This window comes from Pelobates fuscus, chromosome 8, assembly GCF_036172605.1.
Source record: "Pelobates fuscus isolate aPelFus1 chromosome 8, aPelFus1.pri, whole genome shotgun sequence".
Taxonomy (NCBI): Eukaryota; Metazoa; Chordata; class Amphibia; order Anura; family Pelobatidae; genus Pelobates; species Pelobates fuscus.
The window spans coordinates 71,726,326-71,752,220 of record NC_086324.1 but is presented as its reverse complement, the minus strand read 5'-3'; the positions used below and the strand labels follow the sequence as shown (position 1 = coordinate 71,752,220).

General features: G+C 40.3%; 1 protein-coding gene across 1 annotated transcript in view; it reads left to right on the top strand.

Moving 5' to 3' along the window:
* The window catches only part of MCM3AP (minichromosome maintenance complex component 3 associated protein), a 56,646-nt gene extending 42,861 nt beyond the window's left edge, over positions 1 to 13,785 (top strand). Inside the window, exons 15-28 of the mRNA XM_063429426.1 lie at positions 268 to 402; positions 555 to 668; positions 2,468 to 2,620; positions 3,227 to 3,424; positions 3,592 to 3,660; positions 3,782 to 3,910; positions 5,580 to 5,727; positions 7,996 to 8,248; positions 9,594 to 9,691; positions 10,072 to 10,462; positions 10,602 to 10,856; positions 11,958 to 12,078; positions 12,239 to 12,409; positions 13,371 to 13,785. Coding sequence (XP_063285496.1) covers positions 268 to 402; positions 555 to 668; positions 2,468 to 2,620; positions 3,227 to 3,424; positions 3,592 to 3,660; positions 3,782 to 3,910; positions 5,580 to 5,727; positions 7,996 to 8,248; positions 9,594 to 9,691; positions 10,072 to 10,462; positions 10,602 to 10,856; positions 11,958 to 12,078; positions 12,239 to 12,409; positions 13,371 to 13,734 — 2,599 coding nt within the window. The 3' untranslated portion in view covers positions 13,735 to 13,785. The remainder of the gene's footprint in view (positions 1 to 267; positions 403 to 554; positions 669 to 2,467; positions 2,621 to 3,226; positions 3,425 to 3,591; positions 3,661 to 3,781; positions 3,911 to 5,579; positions 5,728 to 7,995; positions 8,249 to 9,593; positions 9,692 to 10,071; positions 10,463 to 10,601; positions 10,857 to 11,957; positions 12,079 to 12,238; positions 12,410 to 13,370) is intronic.
* The last annotated feature ends 12,110 nt before the right edge of the window (positions 13,786 to 25,895 follow it).

Sequence of the window (25,895 nt, the reverse complement as noted above, 5' to 3'; positions counted from 1 at the left end):
AACCTGAAATGGATTGTAATATATATTTTAAAGGTAAAAAAATGAACACCATTCTGGTTGATTTTCAATGTTTTATTCATTGGTGTCCTTTACAAAGAAGTGTCAGTTTTATTTAAACCCTTTAAAAACTCCATGATTTACCAACCACATAATCTACCCACCATGAAAACATTTTTCTAGGCTAACGAGGTGAAAGGAGTGAGGTGTCATTTTCTATCCTTCCAAATGTGCACACTTTCCATTCCTTTCCTATTTTATGTTTTGCAGAGAGTCATCTTTGCTTTCAGATGGTCTTTTTACAGATGTGGTCTCAGAATTAACACAGAAGGTTGCAACGGAAGTATTTCAAATGGAGACTCTGAGGTTACAGGATGAGAAACGTAGGATAGAGGAAGAAGCCAGGTAAGCGGAACACTGGCAATTTTGCAGGATAGGGATACTCATTAAATATTATTATTGTGATAAGAAATAGTCATTTGTTAGAGGAACAGGAGCACAATGAAGGTCAATTTACTAGAGTTGTTCATCTTGTTTAATTTTGTTGTTTATCTTAGATTAAAGCAGGAGAGGGAGAAGTTGTTGACTTCAATAAGCAGTTCCCTGTGCAGAGATTTACTCCACGATGTTTTAACTAAAGATATCTACAGTATTGCAAGTGAAGGACTGCAGTAAGTATTCTAAAAGAGTACCAAACTGTGATGTGTGTTTAAACTTGAATTCATCTGTTCTTCTCCTTATGCAACTCCTGTTTATCTGTGTCAGAGGAGAACAGTTAAGAGGGTTATAGAGAGGAGAGGTAAATGTGTATAGGGAAAGTAGGAAGTAAGGATAGACGCAAGACAGGTGTGCTCAACTAGAACACAACAAAAAATTAATTGCGTAGTTGTGTTGCCATCAAACTAGACTTTCGATTCACACCCACTGTACCCATCTGCTGGTAGTAGGCAAGTATTGCAGAATGCGAATAAAATTTAACAAAACTCAACATAGTAGAAGGGGGGAGACATGTAATAATACAAAAGGAAATATGTATGTCTATTCAAGTCGTGCAATTAACTGATACTCAAAAAGAGGTATATTCTATTGCCCGTACATTGCAGAATGTGTGTAAAAAAAGCAATATATTTTACATATGAAATATTTTTTATATGCGCCATTGGAGACACTTTACATTGTCATGCACATATGAAGTATCGGAAGGAGAAACTGATGGGGAAAGTTGGATTTGCTAAAGAGACGATAATGTGGAAAGAGAAGGTGTGAATGTGTACAGATAAGCAAGAAAAATTACTCAACTGGTCTCCAGTATAAATTGCCAAATTGTAGGATCATTAGCAATATACACCAAGTTTATCCCTCTGAGCTCAGTGAGTAAATATTGCAAAGTACAAATAAAAAAAAAAGAAATCTCCATGTTAGAGAAGGCAAAAAAAACTGTTAACCGGAAGTGTATCTGGTTGACTATTTAAATGCATGCTATTTGCTTGTAACAAACCTACATATGTTTATTTGTCTGGAATGTCACCATTCCAGACAAAAGGAGTGCCTCACAGCCCAGAGAGTAATAGAAATATTGCCCTGTTGGTAAATATTATTTCTCGTAAAAAAAAAATGGGGAGGAGGCTAACAATCTTAATAACGAAAACATTCTTGAACCATAATTGTATGATCCTGTATATAAAAATAAATAACAACCCATAAAATGTATTACATGTCCACAAGCCATAAATTCTGTCTCTGCAGCAGACGAGAGCCTTGCAGATGATGTTAGTCAGGTGGTCTGTGCACTCCATTCAAAGTGTTCCCCACCCTTAGAGCAGCATGCAAGTGTGTAGTAGTACCTATTCAAGGCAAAGTAGGGTCCATTATATAGCAGGAATCAATCTAAACAGGCCAGCCTCATGGGAAGACACCCCCAATTCACCAGCTCTCAACTCCTGAATGCAACATCTGGTGTCCCACCAGTGGATTACAGGTCCCACCAGTACATTTGACCTCTTGCCATCCAGATTTAGATGGCCCCTGGTGCACAGGAGAACAGGGCCTAACCCCCCCACCCCCATGATAGGACTCATAGCTTAAGATATTGGCTTCTCACCTGGCGCTCTATAATAGACTTCTTGCCTGTATAGTAGGCAAAAAATAGGTTTTAGTGGTCATATAGCTGGATTCCCTGCTGCAATTTTCACGATAGCAGGCACTACACAGCAGTGCTGTGGGAATAATTTGAAGGTTTGCAGCTCATTTGAGGTTTAGATATTGAATCAAAATTGCTGCATGTTTTTTTGAGAGTATAGGCACATGAGCTGGAGCTGCATAAGATTGTGAATGTTCAGCTCAACAATCTGGCTCTGCCCTTACCTCCAAGTAGTTGTGTGCACACCACATGAACTTCACTGATCCCTTTTTTTCCCTCGTTTATGCTTTCTTGTCCCCACTCATTTGTATTTCCAATGTTTACTTGCAGACAAGCTGTGCAGCTGGACCATAGTGCTCGTATTGCACGCTGTTCCCAGGATGTGTGTGACCAATATCTTGGTCAGTTTCTTGATGAGGAGATGGTGCGGGTAGCCAGAGAATCCCTACGTGAAATGAATTGTTACAGCAAATATATGCAGAGGTGAGATTTCACAGAACACTAGTACTGCACACTGCCTTGTTTTTGTGGTAATAGGATGCTTTCCTCAAATGATACATGACTATTGAAGGGGGGAAATGCCAAAATTCATAAGCGTGTCTGTATAAACCTCTGTAAAGGAACTGGAGCACCCTTTGAAATTCATACTTTATTATTAGGTCAACATTTCAGTTTTTATTTTGAACCTTGTTTAAAAGTCACACGAGTAATTCCTTTTGTTGGTATATCCTGCCCTATTGTGGTTTTAGCATAGTGTCCTCAGGTGATCTAATAAAAGTACCCTGTGTTTTGGACATTTTTAGTGCAGTTAATAAAAACAAAAACACATTTGGAAAGCATTTCTGCAAACCAGACCAATTTTGCAGTCTTTTGGATAGATCAATAACCAATACTTTGAGGATTACACAGTTTACATCACTGAAAATTGTCAATACCAAATCCTTTCTGAAAACTGATATTGCGAAACATAGAGAGTTTGTAACTTTCCTTCTAAATTAACTGTAAAATGGAATTTAAAAAGGAATAAGATCTATTTAATTACATGAGCAGTTCCACAATTATCAAATACATATGCTAATTTGTCGTCAGATGGAGAGATGTTTTGGCTTCCCGAAAGAAACTGAGGCGCCAGATGAGAGGGTTTCCTGCTGCTCCCGGTTCTGTGGCTCGTGATGACAAACTGAAGGCATTAATTCCCAGTGCTACTTTAACCGTTGATGTACAGAGCCTTGCCAATGGATTCTTAGACATGGGGCATGCTGGAAAACTAAGCGTGTCCATCACCAGGTGAGACCATAAGTAATATATTGCTGTCTAAATGTCAATTGATGTTATTGCAGTAACAATGGGATGCAATTACTTGCCCATTCATTTTCTGCAGTGAGGTGTATCATCCTTCAATGTTCAAATCATGCCCGCAGTGCTGTGCCCTTCAAAATTCTATTTTTTTACAGGCTCATGCAGCTCCGAGAGCAGACTTTCCACAAAATGAAAGTTCAACATTATTTTCAGGAGCTCCTGTGGTATGTGCCCAATAAGTTTTTATTTTTTATTTTATTTTTTTAAATAATGAAAATGTTCTTTTGGTAGATGTCTTCCTAACTCTTCATGTCATTACTCTTACATCTGCTCCCCTCACTGTAGTGATGCCGCATGGTCTCCTTTGGATTTACCTCCACTGATTGTACAGCACCTTTCATCATGGAAAAAATGTATTTTTTGGAAGGTGGTTCTTATTTTACCAGAATATGATGAACCCAATGACCCTAACTGGTGAGTGAGATTTGTGTGTGATCCAAGACGTTTTGTGTAATGATTTTGGTTTTCTTTTCTTCTTTACTTTGATGTGATGGGGCATTCTAATGGCCATAAAATACATTGTTTGCCGTCAGATCATGTTGGTACTTTTCTGTTTTTTTTATGGTTGACTCCGTATTTTCAGGTGTACACATTATATCTGTTATATAGCAAACAAAACTAAATCTATTGAATCCAGTTTCTTGGGGCATCAGAGAACCCTAGTCCAATCTGAATCCCGATGAGGTAATTTTTGCACAGGTTGATCACAGCTCCAAGCTTCACTATGCAGTGAATGAACTAGTATCTGCCATACTAGAAGCTAGTATTTGCAACAATTATCCATACTTAGAACATCTGCACTTGTGTTCCAGGGGAAGTGCTGTTTGGTGTAAGTTAGCATGGTTTCCCTTCCTGGTATTTCATGAAGAAGCAGATTTAAGCACTAGACTCCATATGTTGTGGACTACATCTCCCTAATACTTTGCCGATATTATGTCTGTAAGTGCATTATGGGAGATGTAGTCTGGAGTGATGAATGGTGCCTACCCATGCACTAGACTATTTTGTTTGACTGGAGGTGACCCCCACTTTCTAACCTGGATGTAACATTTAGCTTATTCCTTTCTAGAATTTGCTGAATATTCTGTGAGAGAGTGAGCAAAGCTTTGCTTTCTTACGGCAAGATGAGTTAAGAACATTGTCAGAATGTTTTCTGTCTTGTAAATGACTGGCATTTCCTTTTTTTGTTCCAAACTAGAATGTATGGTTTTCCACCCTCATCATGTTAATTGTTTTTGTCGCTATCTTAAATGTTACTGTTATTCGTGACAGCCATTCTTTAACTATTTTGTGTTGTTTTCCCTCCCCATAATTTTTAAAGGACCACTCTAGGCACCCAGACCACTTCAGCTTAATGAAGTGGTCTGGGTGCCAGGTCCTTCTAGGGTTAACCCATTTTTTCAGAAACATAGCAGTTTCAGAGAAACTGCTATGTTTATGAATGGGTTAAGCCTTCCCCCTATGTCCTCTAGTGGCTGTCTCATTGACAGCCGCTAGAGGCGCTTGCGTGCTTCTCACTGTGATTTTCACAGTGAGAGCACGCCAGCGTCCATAGGAAAGCATTGTGAATGCTTTCCTATGTGACCGGCTGAATGCGCGCGCAGCTCTTGCCGCGCGTGCGCATTCAGCCGACGGGGAGGAGAAGAGGAGGAGAGCAGGAGGAGATCTCTCCGCCCAGCGCTGGAAAAAGGTAAGATTTTACCCCTTTCCCCTTTCCAGAGCCGGGCGGGAGGGGGTCCCTGAGGGTGGGGGCACCCTCAGGGCACTCTAGTGCCAGGAAAACGAGTATGCTTTCCTGGCACTAGAGTGGTCCTTTAACTAGGTGGTGGAAGCTGATTTTCATTGCTCGATTCAGATAGATATGTGAACTCCAATATGCTTTAGAAGTTTCTAGGAACTACTTTAATTACCTGCAGCTTGTGTGTGCAACTTATTGAGTGGTCGGTCTTCTCACCACAAAGCAAAAAAAAAAGAAAATCATTGCATGTATTAACACTAAACTCTTGAACATTGTTCCTATTCACTAATCATGTGAGCGTTTTTCACACAAGCCACACCTGACACTTGTGAATCTTCCTTACAGCATCCTTTCTGAGTGGTTAAAGGCAAAGTTCTACAGGATGGATAGTGAGGCCACACAGAACCAAGAACAGCAAATACAGACACTAGCACTGTACAGCTCATTGGAGAGACATGGAGAGAGCTCTGTGTGTGTAAACGTGTGTGTAAAGGTGAGACTACATCTCCTTGTAACATCCAGGAACTTTAATTTCCTCCTCTCTTCATTTTAGCTAGGGATTGACCGATATTGATTTTTTAGAGCCGATACCGGCTTTTTTATGTTTGTTTTAATTATTGCCACATCTGCTTGCCACAGATGGGGTAGTGTATCCACCACTTAATTTATTTACCGTATATACTCGAGTATAAGCAGAGTTTTTCAGCACATTTTTTGTGCTGAAAAACCCCAACTCAGCTTATACTCGAGTCAGAGTCTGTATTATGGCAATTTGCATTGCCATAATACAGACGTGGGGGCTGTCAGAGTGGTACTTATCTGTCCTGCAGCTCCTGTCAGCTCCCTTCTCCTCTGCGCCGTCCGTTCAGCACCTCGTCAGCTCCCACTGTAAATCTCGCGAGAGCCGCGGAGGAGAAGGGAGCTGACAGGAGCTGCAGGACAGGTAAGTAAGAGCTCTGCCAGCACCCCTCTCCCCCCCACTGAACTACCAATGTCACTGGACCACCAGGGAAGGAGCCCCCCTCCCTGCCATGTATCAAGCAGGGAGGGGGGGACGAAAAATACATAAATAATAATAAAATCACAATAAAACAAAAATTTAAAATAATAATTAATAAAATTAATAATACAACAATAATCAAAATGCCCACCCCCACCAACACATACACACACACACACTGCATCACACACACACACACTGCATTCATACACACACACACTGCATTCATACACACACACACTGCATTCATACACACACACACTGCATTCATACACACACACACACACTGCATTCATACACACACACACACACACTGCATTCATACACACACACACACACACTGCATTCATACACACACACACACTGCATTCATACACACACACACACTGCATTCATACACACACACACACTGCATTCATACACACACACACACTGCATTCATACACACACACACACACTGCATTCATACACACACACACTGCATTCATACACACACACACACTGCATTCATACACACACACACTGCATTCATACACACACACACACACTGCACTCATACACACTGCACTCATACACACACTGCATTCATACACACACACTGCACTCATACACACAACATGCACACTGCACTCATACACACTGCACTCATACACACAACATGCACACTGCACTCATACACACACACACACTGCATTCATACACACCATGCACACACACTGCATTCATACACACAACATGCACACACACTGCATTCATACACACAACATGCGCACACACACTGCACTCACACACACTGCACTCATTATATACACACACTGTAAATAAATATTCAATTAATGTAATTTTTTTTAGGATCTAATTTTATTTAGAAATGTACCAGTAGCTGCTGCATTTCCCACCCTAGTCTTATACTCGAGTCAATAAGTTTTCCCAGTTTTTTGGGGTAAAATTAGGGGCCTCGGCTTAAATTCGGGTCGGCTTATACTCGAGTATATACGGTAAATATTAGCCCAACTGTGCAGGTGGACAGTGATCTGTCCACTACCCATTCTTTGAATGGAAGCCCTGACCCAATATCCATGGGTGAGGCAGGAGCTTTTAGTCCCCTCCCCCTGCTTCTTACCTTGCCAGGGAGGGGGGATATGGCATTCCCTGGGGGTCCCAGCACACTCTTACTTACCTTCCCAGCAGCTCCCTTCAGCTCCCCTGTCTAACTCTCGCGGCCTGTGTGCCGTGCGGAGCGTTGCCATGGTAACCCGTGGCAACGCTGTGACGGCCGCGGGACTCGCGAGAGTTAGACAGGGGAGCTGAAGGGAAGGTAAGTAAGAGCTTGCTGGGCCCTCTAGGACCCTGATGGCGGCCCTGGTCTGCATTATCGGCAATATCGGTATCGGTATTGGCCGATACCGATATTGCTGAAAATACAGAATATTGGCCGATAATATCGGCCAGACCGATAATCGGTTGATCCCTAATTTTAACCTGTATCTCCACTGTGTTTGGGAAAAATTCCATTTGGAAACAATCTATATCTATTGTTTGTTTCTTCAATCAGCTGCAGTCTACAATTTGTATGCTCTTATTTTATGCTTCACACTTCTTCCTGTAAAACTCTGTTATCTGCTAATTTTACCTTGTAAATTGCACCATAATTTCTTTTCTTGGTCTTTTTGTTTCCTCCATCTCTTTACATTAAAATGCTGTCAGAAATTCTTACATGTCCAGTACATCGGGTTTACATTATTAATCCTGAATCTGCAGGCAGTACATGGGCCTATCACTCCATCTGAGTTGGAGCAAGCTGAGACTCAAAAACAGTTCTTGGGGACAAGTGGTGTTGTGTTCTTGTTGCCAACTCGACCCAATGTAAATGATGATGAGGATGATGTGTATTGGATCTCTGCAGTACTCCAGCTTAAGCAGCTTCTACAGGCAAAGCCGTTCCATCCCCCACCTCCCCTTGCAGTTCTTGTACCTGGGCAGTGCCAAGACTTAATGAGTGAAGTTGAAGAAGGTCAGTATTAATCGGCCATTACTAAACCTAGACTGAAACATCAATATATTCCCCACAGAATTAAGAAAAACCAATCTAGTATGTAAAAACCTAAAATCTTTGTAATAACACTGATGTACAGAAAGGTAGTATTAAAGTGGATGTCTCTTCCAAGTATTTTTTGTAATATGTTTACTTTCCCTGATTTTAACAAGTATGTATTTGTTGGCTAGGAAAATTAAATGTAAATTTCCCACATCTCTATTTACCTCTGTCCTGGGACTGAGCGCCTCCATCTTGATTCTTTGCCAATGATTGTTATAAACTTTGCTTTTAGCACTTGTCAGTCAAAATAGATTGAGGAAGAGAAAGAACGATGAGAAGATTTAGGAAACCGTAGTGTACTAAAAGTGGTGCAAGAATGTCAGAGGAGAAATCACCAGTGGAATGTGCCTTCTGGTTTTCTTAGTGATTGCCTCACTTTTAATACATGGTGGCACTTTTCAGAACAAACCGCTATGATAAATCTCCCTTTATACCTCTGTTTCTCTTCCTTCAATGCCATCTGTAGCTTTGCCTGTGTTGTGGCATTGCCTGTACTAAACTGGATTGTAATGTGAATTGTCAAATATTTACTGCACATTTAAAAGAAGGAGCTTCACATAAAAAGTTTAACATAAGTTAAAGGGACACTAGGCACCCAGACCACTTCAGCACATTGGAGTTGTCTGGGTGCCAACTCCCATCACCCTTAACCCTGAGCATGTAATTTTTGAAGTTTTTATAAACTAAATAATTACCTTGCAGGGTTAAATCATCCTCTAGTGGCTGTCTATCAGACAGCCACTAGAGGGACTTCCGGCTTCTTAGACATCCTCACGATATGCATGAGGACCTCCAGTGTCGCCGGAATTCCCACAGGAAAGCATTGAATAATAAACTGGTTTGTTTCCTGGCACTAGAGAATCCCTTTAATATACAGTTTGTAATGTTCAATTTAATGGCATAATTTCCAGGCATTTGATCATTCCCCTTTTAAGTAGTGTTTCTGACGTTCAAATCTTTTAAAAATACAGAATATCACAAATGGCAAAACGATCTTGCTTAATGTGTCAAATGTTATCATAAACATGCCCAGCCTACAAATAAAGGCCACCAACCTATACTTTAATTTCACATTTTGCCATAATGTGATGTATTATCTGTTTATCTTGGTTACATAGACATTCTTTCACTTTATCTTCCCAATGTTTAGCTTCAGTAATATCCCAGTAGTTTGAATTTACCTTGTAATGCCTGTGACTTGTCCTTCATCCTTTAATTATATTTGATAAATGGTTTTGTGCTATTTTGTATTTATGTCTAGAACTGAATCTTAAAGATCTGGTTTCATGTGGTCTACTCTCGGAGTATGTAATTCTCCCTATCCCAGCTACTGTTAATGACCTACAAGGTACAAAGAAGGTAAGTGACATGGTCCCATCTAACAATATTAGTGAAAGGTATAACTTACTTGCCTTTTTAAGTTAGTCTGTTATATTCTTTTACACTAGTCTTGTAAAAATCCATAATATCTGTCTTACTCAGGACCCGACTTTCTTCTCCTTTAGCTTCTTTTTTTTCACACTTACATCTGTTTCTATCTCTCTTTCCCTCTCTTTGTCCTGTCTAATTCTCTTATTGTATCTCTCTTATTTTCGTTGTTTATCTCTCTCTCTCTCCTTTATTACTCTTTCTTTATGTAATGTATAACTTCAAAATAACATTTTCACACTGTCTTTTATTTCGGCCCCTATTTGTTTTTCTTCTTCCTATAACAATGCTCCACACACTGTTTTTTACAGGTCTCTTCTGCCGTGCAGTTCCTTGTATCCCACTGCCCTCAATTCTTGGAGCTGCGTTCTCTCCCTTTGCGTCAATACATAGAGGATGGTGTGTACAATACCTTCAGCAAACACTTTCATCATGATGCTTGTGAGCGCACAAAAGCAAAGCTGCCTCCACAGAATCCTGCAGCCATCATTGATCTCTACAACTGTGCTCTCTCATTCCTGGCAAAGGCTGTGTCTTTAGAATATCTTTCTGACCTTTCTTGGCCAGTAACAGAGTTTACATGTCCAAAAGGAAGCTCTTTATTGCCCCATCTGGGTTGGAACAGCCTCACACACCTCGCCTGGCTGAAACAGGTTGTGCTTTCCTTCCAGTTACCACAGATGGACATGCCACCTCTAGGGGGTAAGAATGGGGATAACACTGATGGGTATGAATGGCAAGATCAGAAGGAAATTGTTAATGCAGTTGTTTTTGATCATGTGTGCTATGCTATGGCCAATTACTGAAGGGATCTAACATATGTTTGTTTCTTACTGGATAGCTCCCTGGCTTCCTGTTTGTTCTATGATCCTCGAGTACGTAAGTCAGATTTGTAAGTACCGAAAGTCTTTGCCTGTCCTAATCTCTGAGGTAAAACATCTCCTGTGGAACGCTTACAAGTCTTGGGAAGAGAGTAATGAGGAAGCAGATGGGATGGGACCTCCTGTACAAGATATTCCCTGGAATGGATTAATATCTCTTTGTATCAATCACAAATTGCGAGAGTGGGATTCGCCATTGAGATCCGATAAATCAGGTGAGCTTGTATGTGCACCCTAACAATTCTTACTTTGACTGCTTGTGGTTCCACTGTAACAGCACAGTTTGCACCCAAAATCCCAAAGTTTATAAATAAATCTTATCTGAGTAGATAATTTGCCTGCCCCTTTTGGTTGTAATAAGAACTTTCTTCGATAAAATATTTTTCTCTCCTTTAACTATTTGGGTAATGGTGATTTTTGAGACTGTAAGAGAGAGACACTTATACTGAGTATTGGTAAGGGAGAGTACGGGAAGCACCTTAAATTGTACAATTAAAAGGTTACTCCAAGAAGCGTGACCATTTCAGTGTCTTGAAGTAGTCATGGTGCTCAAAGTCTGTATGTGCAGCATTTCAGTGTCAAATGCTGCACATACAGAGATATTTCAGATTGCTGTCGGAGGTGTAATTCCATCTCTGGCAGTTTCATTAGTTAGCCCGGAACAAGTGTTCTTGGCTGCTAATGTAAATTATGTGCGTAATCCATTACCAGATGGTTATTCATTGTCTTGGTGCGCCCACCAGGGAATGACAGGCAGGATCGGCTACTGGCTTCCACAAAACCTGGATGCGTATAACCGAGCTAAGAGGAGGTTCGGAGCCTGACGGAATCCAAGTAAGAGGGCAAACTGTTGAACAACAGTTTGCCTCATTACCGATGGACAGCGACAACTAACACCATATTCACTACAGTGGTCTGTAGTGGTTATGATCTTTGGAGCCACCCTTTAAATACTGATGGTATTTAAATCATCATGCAAAATAAATAGGTAAATAGATCATATAGGTGTAAATTACAGCACAAAGCAGTTCTAAAGAACCAGAAAAAATAGCTCCTTTTATGTGTAATGATACAAACATTTTAACCAATTAATTCACATGTAATAGCATAATAGTATATTCTCTGAAGAATATATGAATAATCATGTGCTTCTACTTGATACCCTTTACCTGGATTAAAAATTGGAGTAAAAAGCATTTTTCATATATGATAATTTAGTAGTACGTAATAAAGAATTGCAGACAAAATCAAGTTCTTTGCAAACTTTTTTTTCACAGAATATTTCAGATTAGACAATAATGTGTTACTCTCCCCAGATTCTAAGGAAGAACTGCTTATATACTTTTTGGAAGAAGAATTAAGTAATTTTACACCTCCTGAGACATGGGAAAATGCTCGACACAACACACTTCAGTTTCTGCAGCAGTCTAATGACAGGTGAGTTGGTAATAAGTATTACTTTTGAATTGTGTGAGTTCACAAACCATGGTGTGTCTTTGCCTGTGCGCCTGTTGTTTATAGTGTGCAAAGCCCCAAACTGCTTAAAGCTTTTATTGGCATCTTTTTAACTGTCTTTTGTCTTGTGTTCTTATTATAGTTCCCCTGGACAAAGGTGGCATTCTCGACAAACACCCAAGGCTGTGGGCTCACTTCAGTTTACTTTCAACAAAGATGTGGAAGACATGACAATGGATACAGAGACTGATTACCAAAAAGCCCTTAGCAAGTTGAAACACACCATAAATGCTGAAAAGGAGGAAAGCCAAAGGTAAAGGATTAATAGTTAAAGAACACTATAGGGTCAGGAACACAAACATGTATTCCTGACCCTATAGTGTTAAAACCACTGTGTAGCCCCCTGGCCCCTCCTCACCCCCCCCCCCCTAAATATAACAAAATACTACCTTTATTCAAGTCTGCTGATGGCTCACCCCCTGATCTGCCTGCTTGGCTGACATCATGAGAAGTGATTCTCTGAGTCAATCACAATGCTTGGCATAGGATTGTCTGAGACTGTCGAGGAGGCAGATCAGGTGCAGAGCCTGCACAAGCCACACACAGCCATGGCCAATCTGCATCTCCTCATAGAGATGCATTGAATCAGTGCATCTCTTTGTGGAAATTCCAGTGTCTCCATGCAGAGGGTGGAGACACTGAATGATGCAGCACTGCCCCAGTAAGCACCTCTACTGGCCAGTGGAGGTATCCCTAGGCTGTAATGTAAACACTGCATTTTCTCTGAAAACATGGTGTTTACTGCAAAAAGCCTGAGGGGAATGATTATATTCATCATAACAAATACAATAAGCTGTAGTTGTTCTGGTGACTATAGTGTCCCTGTAATATGAAGGACAAGATATTCTTGAAGAAATCTACCATTATGCAGTCAAGAAGGATTGTTTTCCCTTTTTGTGGCATAATGGGAAATTGCTTTCAATTTTTTTTTCAATTTTTTATATATATATTTTTCCCTTTCCTTTGGATCATTAGAATAAACAAAAGTGTGAAAGAGTGATTTGATGGACTTGGTGGACTTTGATGGAGTGTTTTTATCAAACTTAGATTACTATGTAATTCATAAGGTTATAAATTTGAGGAAAAGCGCAGGACAAGGGTGGAAGGTAAGTTTCATGTAAAATGGAAATAATGAGTCATAGGGCAGTAAAAGCATGTAAGCTGATGGAGGATAATTTGGTAACTAGTATTCACGTTGATTTCTTGGTTTTCAGGTTTGAAGAAAAACTGCAGCACTTACTTGAAGAGAACGCTCTGGAAGAGTCTGCATCTCTCTGCCTTCCACTTTACCTACCTGAGGCTCTACTAAAACCTTCAGGAATTCTGCCAGAAGTAATGGATGGAAGTCTGTGTATTGCCTCTTCATCTCTAAAAAGTACTGCATGTACGCCTTTCTTGCAAGAATCGTTAAGAAATGCTACTATGTGTGTTAAAGAAAGTGTTATGGATAGAACACCACTATCAGGCTCTTTAACAGACACTATGGACGAACTACGCAGGCAGCTGAGAGTAAATCAGCAGGAGGACAAGTCTTTTGAAATGCACTTGAAGACGCTATTGGATGTGGGAGAACTTTAAGCAGATATTTGTTGCTTAACACATGTTGCAGACATAAAACTGCACCTATCATACTAGAGATGGCGCTCCTATGATCTCAGTCTCTATTTGTTAAAGTCGATTTCATGTTATTTGCTTATTTTCCCCATTGGTTTATATTTATGGGACTGATGGGTTTATAACCGCAATCTGTTTATTTTAAGTATGACAATAGAGGATTCTATTTTTTTGTTTGTTTTTAAAATGTGTAAATAAAATTACATTTTTGTTTTTAAAAAAACTAAAATATTAGAAACCAAGGAGGATGCACCATCCTCACATTTTATTTCTATTTGTATTTATTAACAAGACCATCACTTGTCATAGTGTGCAGTAAATATGAGGGGGCGACTAAAATAGGAGCATTTGACACTTATGATTAACAGAAAGGGGTCAGGGTTGATACAAAAAAAAAAGAGAGCAATTGAAAGGGAAATAAAAATAGAACATAGGGACCCAAATGGTGGAAAAAGCATTTTGTGGCTTGAAGCATAATCCTCCTGTGGTATCCAATCTATGGTGCAGTTTGATTATTTTTTTTTGGTGCAAAGCAAATATGTAAAGTTGAGATGTTCAACAAGGCTGCCAATGGGTGTGGATCAATGTTTATTGCTGGCTGCCTTAGCTGTAAGAGAGTACAGAAATTGAATAGTAATCTAGGTGGAAATTGAGTTCAACCTGTAAATTAATTTTATGCAGTTGATCAAAAAGAACCCTTTCTTCTGCCGTACATATATTCTTGCTAATAAATAGGATAGCAATTACAAGTTTATGACTAGACTTGGGAACGACTAAAATTTTAGTTAGTTGGAACAGATTGTTAACTGTTCAGTTAAAAAGAGCAGAAATAATCTGTGACTGGGAATATACTAGTACATACGCTTATAGTGTATGTCACTGTAAGTATATATCCCACCTCAGAATCGGCACATCAGTGAGACTCTCCAGGGGTGTCTCGGGGCTTAACCCCAATGTTATATACAAAACAAAAGGGCAAAATCATCTCACAAAATGTGAGAAGAATGCCCCCTGATATATAACAGTATCCTTGATAAATGGCTGTAGTAAGTGAAAAACAAATGTAACAAGACAAAAAAGCGTGGAGAGGGGAGGAGGGGAAGAAACAAAATAATAACAATGAAATCCTGAGCCTAATAAGGCTCTCGTCTACCTCACATTACTACACAATAAGAAGGTAACATTCTAGATTTAGAGCATCATGCACCCAGCTGGTTTTATTATATGGACCAATAGGAGCAGTGTTCAAAATAAGGTTAATCCAGAAATAATAAAAACGTAAGATTCTATGCCAAAGAAAGGGTTAAAATTATAGCTATAACTAGGTAGATTGTAATGTCTAAATAGAGTAAAAGAGTTGTTAGATATACACCGATCTCCCCTTTGAATATTATACAGAGAGAGAGAGAGACCTGGAGTACCTACAAGTACACTTTCATTCGCAAATAAATATAATCTGAATGTTTGATACAGGTACCAGGAACATAAAACTCCCTTGCTGTGCCCAGTCTATATATAGCCACCACAGGACAGAGATAGAGTAGGATAGAACAAGCCTCTCTCCCTTTGAATCTTACTAGATAGCTAGAGGAAATAATAGAGACATAAAGTAAATAGATTCAACCCATCATGCAAGCAAGTGTGCTTGGATGTAAATACATGTGCTAAACACCAACGGGAAGTAACGTGCCCATTTAAAATATCACAACAACCCGACTCGCTTTTCGGTGCAAAGGTATGTGCAGCTTCGACAGGGGAAAAGAGTTTAATGGAATCAACTCCCTTTATATAGGTATATCCCACGTTATTCCCTGTGGTCGGAGACAATCGCTACTTAACCACCATAAAGATATCTCATTCACTCCCCAGACACCTGCCATTTTTATGCAGACCAATCAGGTAAGTTAGGGGGTGTTACTATTTTCCTGATTGAGTGACGTGATGGTGTGTAACAGAAAGAAACATTACGGACCTTAACCGATCTTGTTTGATGTGTTACATATCTGTCCGAGATCCAATTTCTAATAGGGGAGAGCCTTCAGAGGAGCCTCTAATTGTGTAGTAAGGTTGATATCTATGTCATCATGACACTAAATTCAAACACTCTCGGCCTCCTCATCTTTGTGTGAATATAGTGGTTCTGCAAAATCAGCCATCTATTGAGGAGGGACACTGAGGAAAAACCTCTACATGTATGAAATGTAATAGAAATAATTTATAGATCATTATGAATCAAGGTTTTTACGTTAGTTGAGTGGATACAAGTCACAGTAACATTGTTTCAAATGTTAAATACATAAAAGAATTTTGCAGTTAAACATAGCTATTACTATGTATAAGAATACCTTGTCTAATATGGATCTACAATATATCATAAATCTGTGATCCAAAGGATCTCCAAAACGCATGAAGGTTGTAAATCATGAATAATCCGAATTCACACTTTGATGCAGGATGGTATCCTGTCAAAAACATTCTTAAAAGATTCTGGCAATTATTACATCAGGACAACCACCTTAACAAAATAATTACCCCACATGTATCAGTCACAGATAGACGCAGGCATAATTTAAGAAGCATATTAATCCCAAGCCACTTAACATCTCCAATAAAAACAAGCTGGCTTGAATCTCCCAATATTGGTACTATTAATGTGGGAAATTTAAAGCATGTAAATATATACGCAGGAGATCTAAATGCTTTTTTCAGATGCAACCAATACAGAGACATTTACCACGATACTTTAATTGTCAAACCATGGGAATCATATATATTAACATGTAGTCGCCAGAAACTATATGTAGGAAAGACATGTTGTGCTTTCAAAAAGCGAATACTTGTACATGTCAATTCTGTCAACCACTGTAGACATGTTGATACTCCTTTTTCTAAACATCTAAAATTGCACCATGGGGGATCCTCTGAAGGCATATGCTTTTGTGGCATTGAAAATGTGATCCAAGGACCTCGAAAAGGAGACATTGAGAAGAAGCTACTCCAGAGAGGAAGCTTTTGGATATTTAGTGGGACCTCCGTTTACGAATTCAATGCGTTCTTCCGGACGTTTCATATTGCGAAAAATGTGTAAGCAAGTTTTTCAATCCATTCCCACAGGAATGCATTTAAAACCAATTAATCCGTTCGTGAGGTCAGAAAAAAGTCAAAATGAGCTGGCATGGAAACCAATCCACAATTCAAACACAATAAAAGGCATGCAAATGACAAAGTTCAGCTCCCTTCTTTTCCACAGCTTGAGAAATGCACCAAAAAGTCCCAAAACAACTGCAAACAATTTCCAGAATGGCTCCAAAACTCAATGCAAAAGCCGCTCCAACACCTCCACATTCAACGCCACGTGCTACCCACAGGCTCCAGCATGCAGGGGCCGGTGCTATAAACCTCCCAGGTGCAATGCATCCTGGGGAAACTTGCTTTGTATTGTGAATAAAATTTGTAAACCGAGGCGTTATTTTCAATGGATTTTCATTTGTAAACCGAAAATTATGTTAACCGAGGCGTTTGTAAACCAAGGTCCCACTGTATAAACTTAAATACTTGTCACCATTTGGCCTGAATGAAGGCTTTTCCTACACTTCATTAATCTCTGAATAGGAGGAAACCTATTAGACTTATACATCTACTCAATATGCACTGTATATTATTCATATCAGTATCCATTTAGTTATAGGCTTTTATATAAACATACTGCAACTATGTAACATTACTTGAAATGTAATTACAAAATATTTGTATTACATTACTCTAATCAAATTTCCCTTTTTCCCCTCTTTTCCTCCCTTTTCCCTCTTAACCCCTGTTGTTAGATTCTACTTGGAATTAGACTCCCTGCCACTGGTATCTTGCGGGATTGATTAAAAGTTCCAGCTTAGCCTCAGGACCAAGGTCTGGACACACTGTAGATATAAGGAATATATTGTCTAGTAACTCTCCAATATATAAAAATGTGTGAATTCTGATTATTCATGATTTAAAACCTTTATGTGTTTTGGAGATCCTTTGGATTACAGGTTTATGATATATTGTGGATCCATATTAGACAAGGTATTCTTATGTACAGTAATAGCGATGTTTAACTGCAAAATTCTTTTATGTATTTAACATTTCAAACAGAGTTACTGTAACTTGTATCCACTCAATTAATTTTAAAACCGTGACGTTAGGTCCCCCCTTTCATTAATTAAAATCCCCACCCGCTGCTCATGGGTGGGGACCTGGGGGGCATTAAGTCCCCCCCCCCCCCATTTTTTATTTATTTAGGGTCCCCACTGGCCACTCATGGGTAAGGACCAGGGGGTGACCACGGATGGGTGTGCTGGGGGGAACTATGTCCCCTCCCCATTTTAGTTATATTCTGTTCCTCACCACCTGTGCCAGGTCCCCCATTATTGCACTAGCGACTGGGCAGCAATAGCAGGTCTGAGTCTATTAACTGCTTTGGTAGAAATCAACGGAAATCCTTCTGCAATAGCATGATATATCCATTCCTTGAGTTCTCTTTGGGGTGACGTTTTGGAAGAGCTTCTTTTAGCTACTTCTTCCATATAAGATAAACATAGGTTATTGCCCGATGGGACTTTAGACCCTCAGCCCGTGCAGCAATTTATTTTTTCCCTTTTCTTCTTAGGAAATACTTCATGGAGCATGTGGGCTGCAATGACAAAGACATACAGTTAAAACTGAACTTGGCTGTCAAGGCACTCTTTTGTCCCTTGGAGTAAAATGTCTCACCTTGTACTTCTATGTTCAATCCTTGGTGAGGTAGGGGAAGCCATCCTGATAGATTCTAAAAATTAAATTTTTATATACGAGATTAGGAAATAAAATACAATCGATACAATATAAAAATATAATGATAATTAAGAAAGTACTGTATTTTTCGCTCCATAATACACACCTAGTTTTTAGAGTAGAAAAACAAGAAAACAAAAATTAAGTGTTCCTTACAACCCACTTCCCTCCCCTGTCCCATAGTGTTCTTCCCCCTCTCCTGTCCCATAGTGTTCCATACCACCAACTCCTCTCCCCTGTCCCATAGTGTTCCTTACCACCCACTCCCCTCCCCTGTCCCATAGTGTTCCTTACCACCCACTCCCCTCCCCTGTCCCATAGTGTTCTGACTGCTCACTTCACTGGAGGTTGCCATCTTCAAACGGTCGTATTTTAAAAACTATAAATCCTGCAGTGAAGAGCTTTATATTGTGAGAATCACAAGACCCAGACCTGCAATGCCAGAACACTTAATAACTAGAAAAGCTACAATTTTTGGGAAAATTGTGTGAAGTGTTCTTGCCTCCACCAGTAGTCTACAACTGGAGTGGGCGGAGAAACTATTATTTATTTATATAGCACATTTAATTGCAACGTTGTTGCCCAAAGTGCTTCACAGTTACATTAAAACATACATTTATAAGACATAGACATTTATAAGATGTCAAGATACCCCTGATGACGGCGTACGGTTACGCCGAAACGCGCGTCGGGTTCAGTCTGCCTTCACTCACTTGAGCACTTCAGCACCTTTTTGCACTTATGTTCGTTTAGTGATTTAACTGGGGCTATGTTTGTATGGACTTAGTCTAGTCTTAGAATAGAACACCCACGAAGGTGTTACTTAGGAGAATAAGGGCTAGCACAGGACTTTAGGGGATTTGTGTGTGAGATTATTTATTTTATTTTTTCTCTCCCCCCTCCTGTCCCTACTGCTGTTTTGTTTCCTGGATTGCTGCATGGCTTAGCATACTGCCTCGACCTTTAAGCAAGGGGCCTGTCTAATTGTATCAGCCTATTGTAAGCTGACTACCTATGCAGCTATCGTTCTCCTTATAGGACTCTGTCTATTACTATCCTGACCCAGTCTTTTAATAGACTTTAATAAAGTTTTTTGTTTTTTTGCTACGTTTAGCTTAAGATTGGACTGGGCTTCTACCCATCTGGTTGCCTTATTGTAAGACACCCGGGTTGGGTAATTTCTCCCTTTCATGTTTGTAATTTCAGGGTTATGCCCTATTACCCAGTCTAGGTGACCGTCTCTCTTGGGGCACGGAAGTTGGGTTCGGAATTTTCTTCCCAGTCTTCTGGCCCCTAGAGACTTTTCATTTTTTCTCTATTTCATCACTGGAATAGTTAATGTGATATGGACTAGCATTCCATCACTGAAAGGATTAAAGCAACTCACTATCTTGTACTTTCCTATGGATTTACTTGCTGTGATCCTAGAGGTAGCAAGATTTTGCCATCAGCCTATTTCCTGCAGTGGAGTAGCAGGCTGGGCAGGCACATACAGAGCATATATATGGATATAACCCCTTCTACCCTTCATTGGTTTCATCTAAGCGGTAAGAGATTACTGAATTTCAATCAAACTTATTCCTAGGCTTCTGTGTCTTATTCCTAGGCTTCTGTGTCTTATTCCTAGGCCTCTGTGTCTTTTAACATATCCACTGGATTACTTATTCCTAGGCCTCTGCTGGGCCTTTTACAATAGCAGCTGGATTAATTTATTCCTAGGCCTCTGTCGGGCCTTTTAATATAGCAGCTGGATTAATTTATTCCTGGGCCTCTGTCGGGCCTTTTAATATAGCAGCTGGATTAATTTATTCCTGGGCCACTGTCGGGCCTTTTAATATAGCAGCTGGATTAATTTATTCCTGGGCCACTGTCGATCCTTTTAATATAGCCACTGAAGTCACTTATTCCTAGGCCTCTGTATCTTTTAATATAACCACTGGAGTCACTTATTCCTAGGCCTCTGTATCTTTTAATATATCCACTGGATTACTTATCCCTAGGCCTCTGTTGGGCCTTTTAACTGGAGTCACTTATTACTAGGCTCCTGTGTCTTACTCCTAAGCCTCTGTATCTTTTAATACAGCCACTGGAGTCACTTTTTCCAAGGCTTCTGTGTCTTATTCCTAGGCCTCTGTGTCTTTTAATATATCCACTGGATTACTTATTCCTAGGCCTCTGCTGGGCCTTTTACAATAGCAGCTGGATTAATTTATTCCTAGGCCTCTGTCGGGCCTTTTAATATAGCAGCTGGATTAATTTATTCCTGGGCCACTGTCGGGCCTTTTAATATAGCAGCTGGATTAATTTATTCCTGGGCCACTGTCGGGCCTTTTAATATAGCAGCTGGATTAATTTATTCCTGGGCCACTGTCGATCCTTTTAATATAGCCACTGAAGTCACTTATTCCTAGGCCTCTGTATCTTTTAATATAACCACTGGAGTCACTTATTCCTAGGCCTCTGTATCTTTTAATATATCCACTGGATTACTTATCCCTAGGCCTCTGTTGGGCCTTTTAACTGGAGTCACTTATTACTAGGCTCCTGTGTCTTACTCCTAAGCCTCTGTATCTTTTAATACAGCCACTGGAGTCACTTTTTCCAAGGCTTCTGTGTCTTATTCCTAGGCCTCTGTGTCTTTTAATATATCCACTGGATTACTTATTCCTAGGCCTCTGCTGGGCCTTTTACAATAGCAGCTGGATTAATTTATTCCTAGGCCTCTGTTGGGCCTTTTAATATAGCAGCTGGATTAATTTATTCCTGGGCCACTGTCGGGCCTTTTAATATAGCCACTGAAGTCACTTATTCCTAGGCCTCTGTATCTTTTAATATAACCACTGGAGTCACTTATTCCTAGGCTCCTGTGTCTTACTCCTAAGCCTCTGCATCTTTTAATACAGCCACTGGAGTCACTTTTTCCTAGGCCTTTGTTATGCGTTTTAATATAGCAGCTAGTATTTTCCTAGGCCTTTGTTGGGCCTTTTATTATAACCACAGAATTCACTTATTCCTAGGCCTCTGTTAAACCTTTTATTGCAGCTTCCTCACCTGAGTGTAGTGAGATAGCTCAGTGGGCTAATACTTTATCAAAATAATCTGTTTGTCCCTTGGGGCTCACCAGTTCAATTCCCTGCAGGGCTGACTTAGTCCTTACTGTAAATAAAATGTGTGCCATTAAATTGGGTATAAGTAACATCCCCAGGATACACTTGGAAACCAGAAAATATCTGAATGTCTCTTTCCTGGTTTAAGATTTTGCAATAATTGTTTCTAGTGTCTTTTAATACAGCTGCTGGGTTCACTTATTCTATGTGCTTTTTAATTGCATTATTACATGCCTCTATGTTGGTTTTATGTATTCACTAAATTTATTATCCTATTTCAATGTCTCTGTACTTGGTAATAGGCTATTCACTGTTCTGTCAGCCTTTCAACCTGTTTTATTTTAAGTCCCTAAGTTTCCATTCTTACTTTTGGGCCCATTCAGGTTTTTTTCCTCTGCATTTAATCCCAGTGAACACGCAGGTGCTAGTCCAATGGTCTCGCCATGCCATTACCGCGCATGCGCGGAAATCTGATTCGCTCGTGCATATTCTAAAATGTAAGTCCAGTTGCAGTCCATATTGGCTTCCCCTTTTCAGCACAATGTTTTCTTATAGGTTTTTCCTATATTAAGTAATTAGATTTGTGTGCAGTTTTCATCTTAATTTGATTTCTTCTTTTTGGTTTTGGTAAGTTTTTCTTTATTGAAGGTATATTACTTATTTTTCTGTATCTATCAATCTCTACTTGTTTAGCAGAGATTTTATTTGTTAAGGATAAAAATAAATCTTATGCAGTTATGGATTCAGATCATACAAGGGAAGTCACACAGGGCCGGTGCAAGGAATTTTGTCTACACAGGCGAAGGAGTATTTTGACCCCCCCCTACCCCCCCCATACATTTTTCTTGCAGTTTCTAAAATGTTTTAGAGGTGTGACAAAACACTAGATTGTAAAGATATTTAGATAGATAAACGTATGCACACTTTTTTTAAAGAGATAAAGCCATTTGACAGCCACTAGAGATGTCCTTAGAAGCAAATGTAAACTCTGCCTTTTCTTATGAAATGCAATATTTACATCTGTCAGACTGCAGGGACAAGCTCTTTTCACCAAAACCACTCTATTACGTTATAGTTATGTTATATATTTAACATGTGTTTTTTTGTTTGTTTTTTTTAGAAAAATAAGAACAAATTTGTGGTTTTGTAAAGTATATTTTATTAACATTTGTTCAACAAAACAAAATGTATAAAACAGAGCAAAAATAAATAATGAATTCAAGTGCATGTAAACTGCAGTAACTATTACTCAAACTGCATGATGTAGTGCAACTAGTATCAAGGTGCTTTAAAATTAACATAATTACTATAAATAACTTTTATACAATGAATAAAACTGTACGCTTTAGCAGGGGCGGACTGACAGGTCGGGCAGATCGGTCACTGACCGAGGGCCCGAGTCAGTCAGGGGGCCCGGCAGCAGCCATGCTTCTGCTGTGGAGATCAGAGATCACAGTAGAAGGAAGATAAAGAATGTCCTGTAAGAAGGTTGCAGGGGGCCCATAATGAGTCGAAGGGCCCCTGCAATCCATCACACTCCCCCCCATTATTCCGTGAGACACCTGGCAGCATTATACCAGCTCTCACTGCCAGGTCTCCTCTTTCTCTCCCTGCTCAGCGCTCTGTGTGAGGATGGGCGGCGGGGCAGGAAGTGACATCACACCCACTGCTTCCCTCTCACACGGAGCACACTGACAGCATGGATGGAGGGTGAGAAAAGGAGCCTGTCTGCCCCACTGCTGCTGGAGGAAGATGGAGGGAGAAAACCATCAGATTGTACAGGTAAGCAGGCCCATACACACACTGCCCCCCATATACACACTGCCCCCCCATATACACACTGCCCCCCATATATACACACTGCCCCCCATATATACACACTGCCCCCCCATATATACACACTGCCCCCCATATACACACACTGCCCCCCCATACACACACAGTGCCCCCCATACACACACAGTGCCCCCCCCCATACACACACAGTGCCCCCCCCATACACACACAGTGCCCCCCCCATACACACACAGTGCCCCCCATACACACACAGTGCCCCCCCATACACACACACTGCCCCCCCATACACACACACTGCCCCCCCATACACACACTGCCCACCCATACACACACTGCCCACCCATATACATACTGCCCACCCATATACATACACTTCCCACCTATATATATATATATATATATATATATATATATATATATATATATATACATATACACTGCCCACCCATATACACACACTGCCCATATATATATATATATATATATATATATATATATATATATATATATACACATACACACATACACTGCCCACCCATATACATACACTGCCCACATATATATATATATATATATATATATATTACTGCCCACCCATACACATACACTGCCCACATAGATACACCCATATATCTGCACACACTGCCCCCACACACATACACTGCACACCAGGGCCGGATTAACATAGGGGCTGATGGAGCTGCAGCTCCAGGCCCAGGCCCATGGAATAGGCCCATTGATTTAAAAAAAAAAATAAATTGTTTTTTTTACATTTTTTTTTCACACACACACACTACTCTTAGGGATTCCACCTTTCTTTTATTTTATTGGAACAGTCAGTATTTGAGGTTGCCTGGCTGGTGCCAATATTGCAGTGATACTGGCAATACAAATGCTGGTATTTTTCTCAGTATAAACAAGAGATTACTCTGCAATACCAGCAATGGCCAGTAGGGGTCACTGTATGTGGAGACAGGCAGGGATAGGAAGTTCCAGCATATCCCTCCCTGCCTATCTATACTCACTGATCTGCAGGGGTGCGGCTACAGAGAGTGCAGACAGCAACAGGAAGTAAGGGATGGGGGAAAGGCTGCAAGGAGACATACACTGAGACACTAAGGGACAGTGGGAGACATTATGGCAGACACTGAGTCACTAAGGGACATTGGGAGACATTATGACACAGACACATGGGGACACAGTGTCCCTAGTCTCCCAGTGACCCCTAGTCTCCCAGTGTATAGAATCCATCTATAAAGAAGAATCAAACTAAGTAGTTTTTTGGTGACTTTACAGCATTTTCTCTTATGTCACTCCTTGTGATTATCATCATGTGATGTCACCCATACATATTTAATTATGCAAATTAGCAAGGCCAGTATGTTTTTCCAAGAAAGGTGGCAACCCTAACTACTTTTCACATACTCTTACTTAAGTATGGAAACTTAAGAGGGATGTATGGGAACAAAACTTGTGTGGACTGGCTGACAGTATAGTTGAAGGGACACTATAGTCACCAGAACAACTACAGCTTATTGAATTTGTTCTGGTGAGTAGAATCATTACCTTCAGGCTTGTTGCTGTAAACACGGTCTTTTCAGAGAAAATGCAGTCTTTACATTACAGCCTAGTGATATCTTCACTGGCCACTCCTCAGATGGCTGTTAGAGATCCTTCCTGGGTCATTGCTGCCTAAAATGCATCTAAACATTCAGTGTCTCCACCCTCTGCATGCAGACACTGAACTTTCCTCATAGAGATTCATTAATTCAATTCATCTCTCTAAGGAGATGCTGATTGGCAAGGGCTGTGTTTGAATCATGCTGGCTCTGACCTGACTCTTTGTCAGTCTCAGCCAATCCTATGGGGAAGCACTGTGATTGGATCAGGCCACCACTTCTAATGATGTCAGCAGACTGCTTTTTTTCTGAGGCAAACAGCATGCAGAGTTACAGCTTCAGGCTTGAATATAGTAAGATTTTGCTATATTTATGGAGGCATGATGGGCCCAGGGGGGCTAGATGGTGGTGTTAACACTATAGGGTCATGAATTCATGTTTGTGTTCCTGACCCTATAGTGATCCTTTAACCCCTTAAGGACCAAACTTCTGGAATAAAAGGGAATCATGACATGTCACACATGTCATGTGTCCTTAAGGGGTTAAGGTAATGCGTACTTTGGTCTCTCGAACACTGTGGCATGTTCCCTTTCTTCTACACTCACTACATACACCTTTTCTCTGTCCCAGACTATATACCAGGAGCTTCTGCCTGCTAGTAAGAAGGTAAGGAGACAAGTGGACCAGCGAGTGCTAGGGGACAGTCCTTAGAAAGCGTTGAGCAAGCGCATCATTAGATGCATTTATGCCAAGCTCAGGGTGCTGTCTGCATAGTATGCCCTTAGTTGGCCAG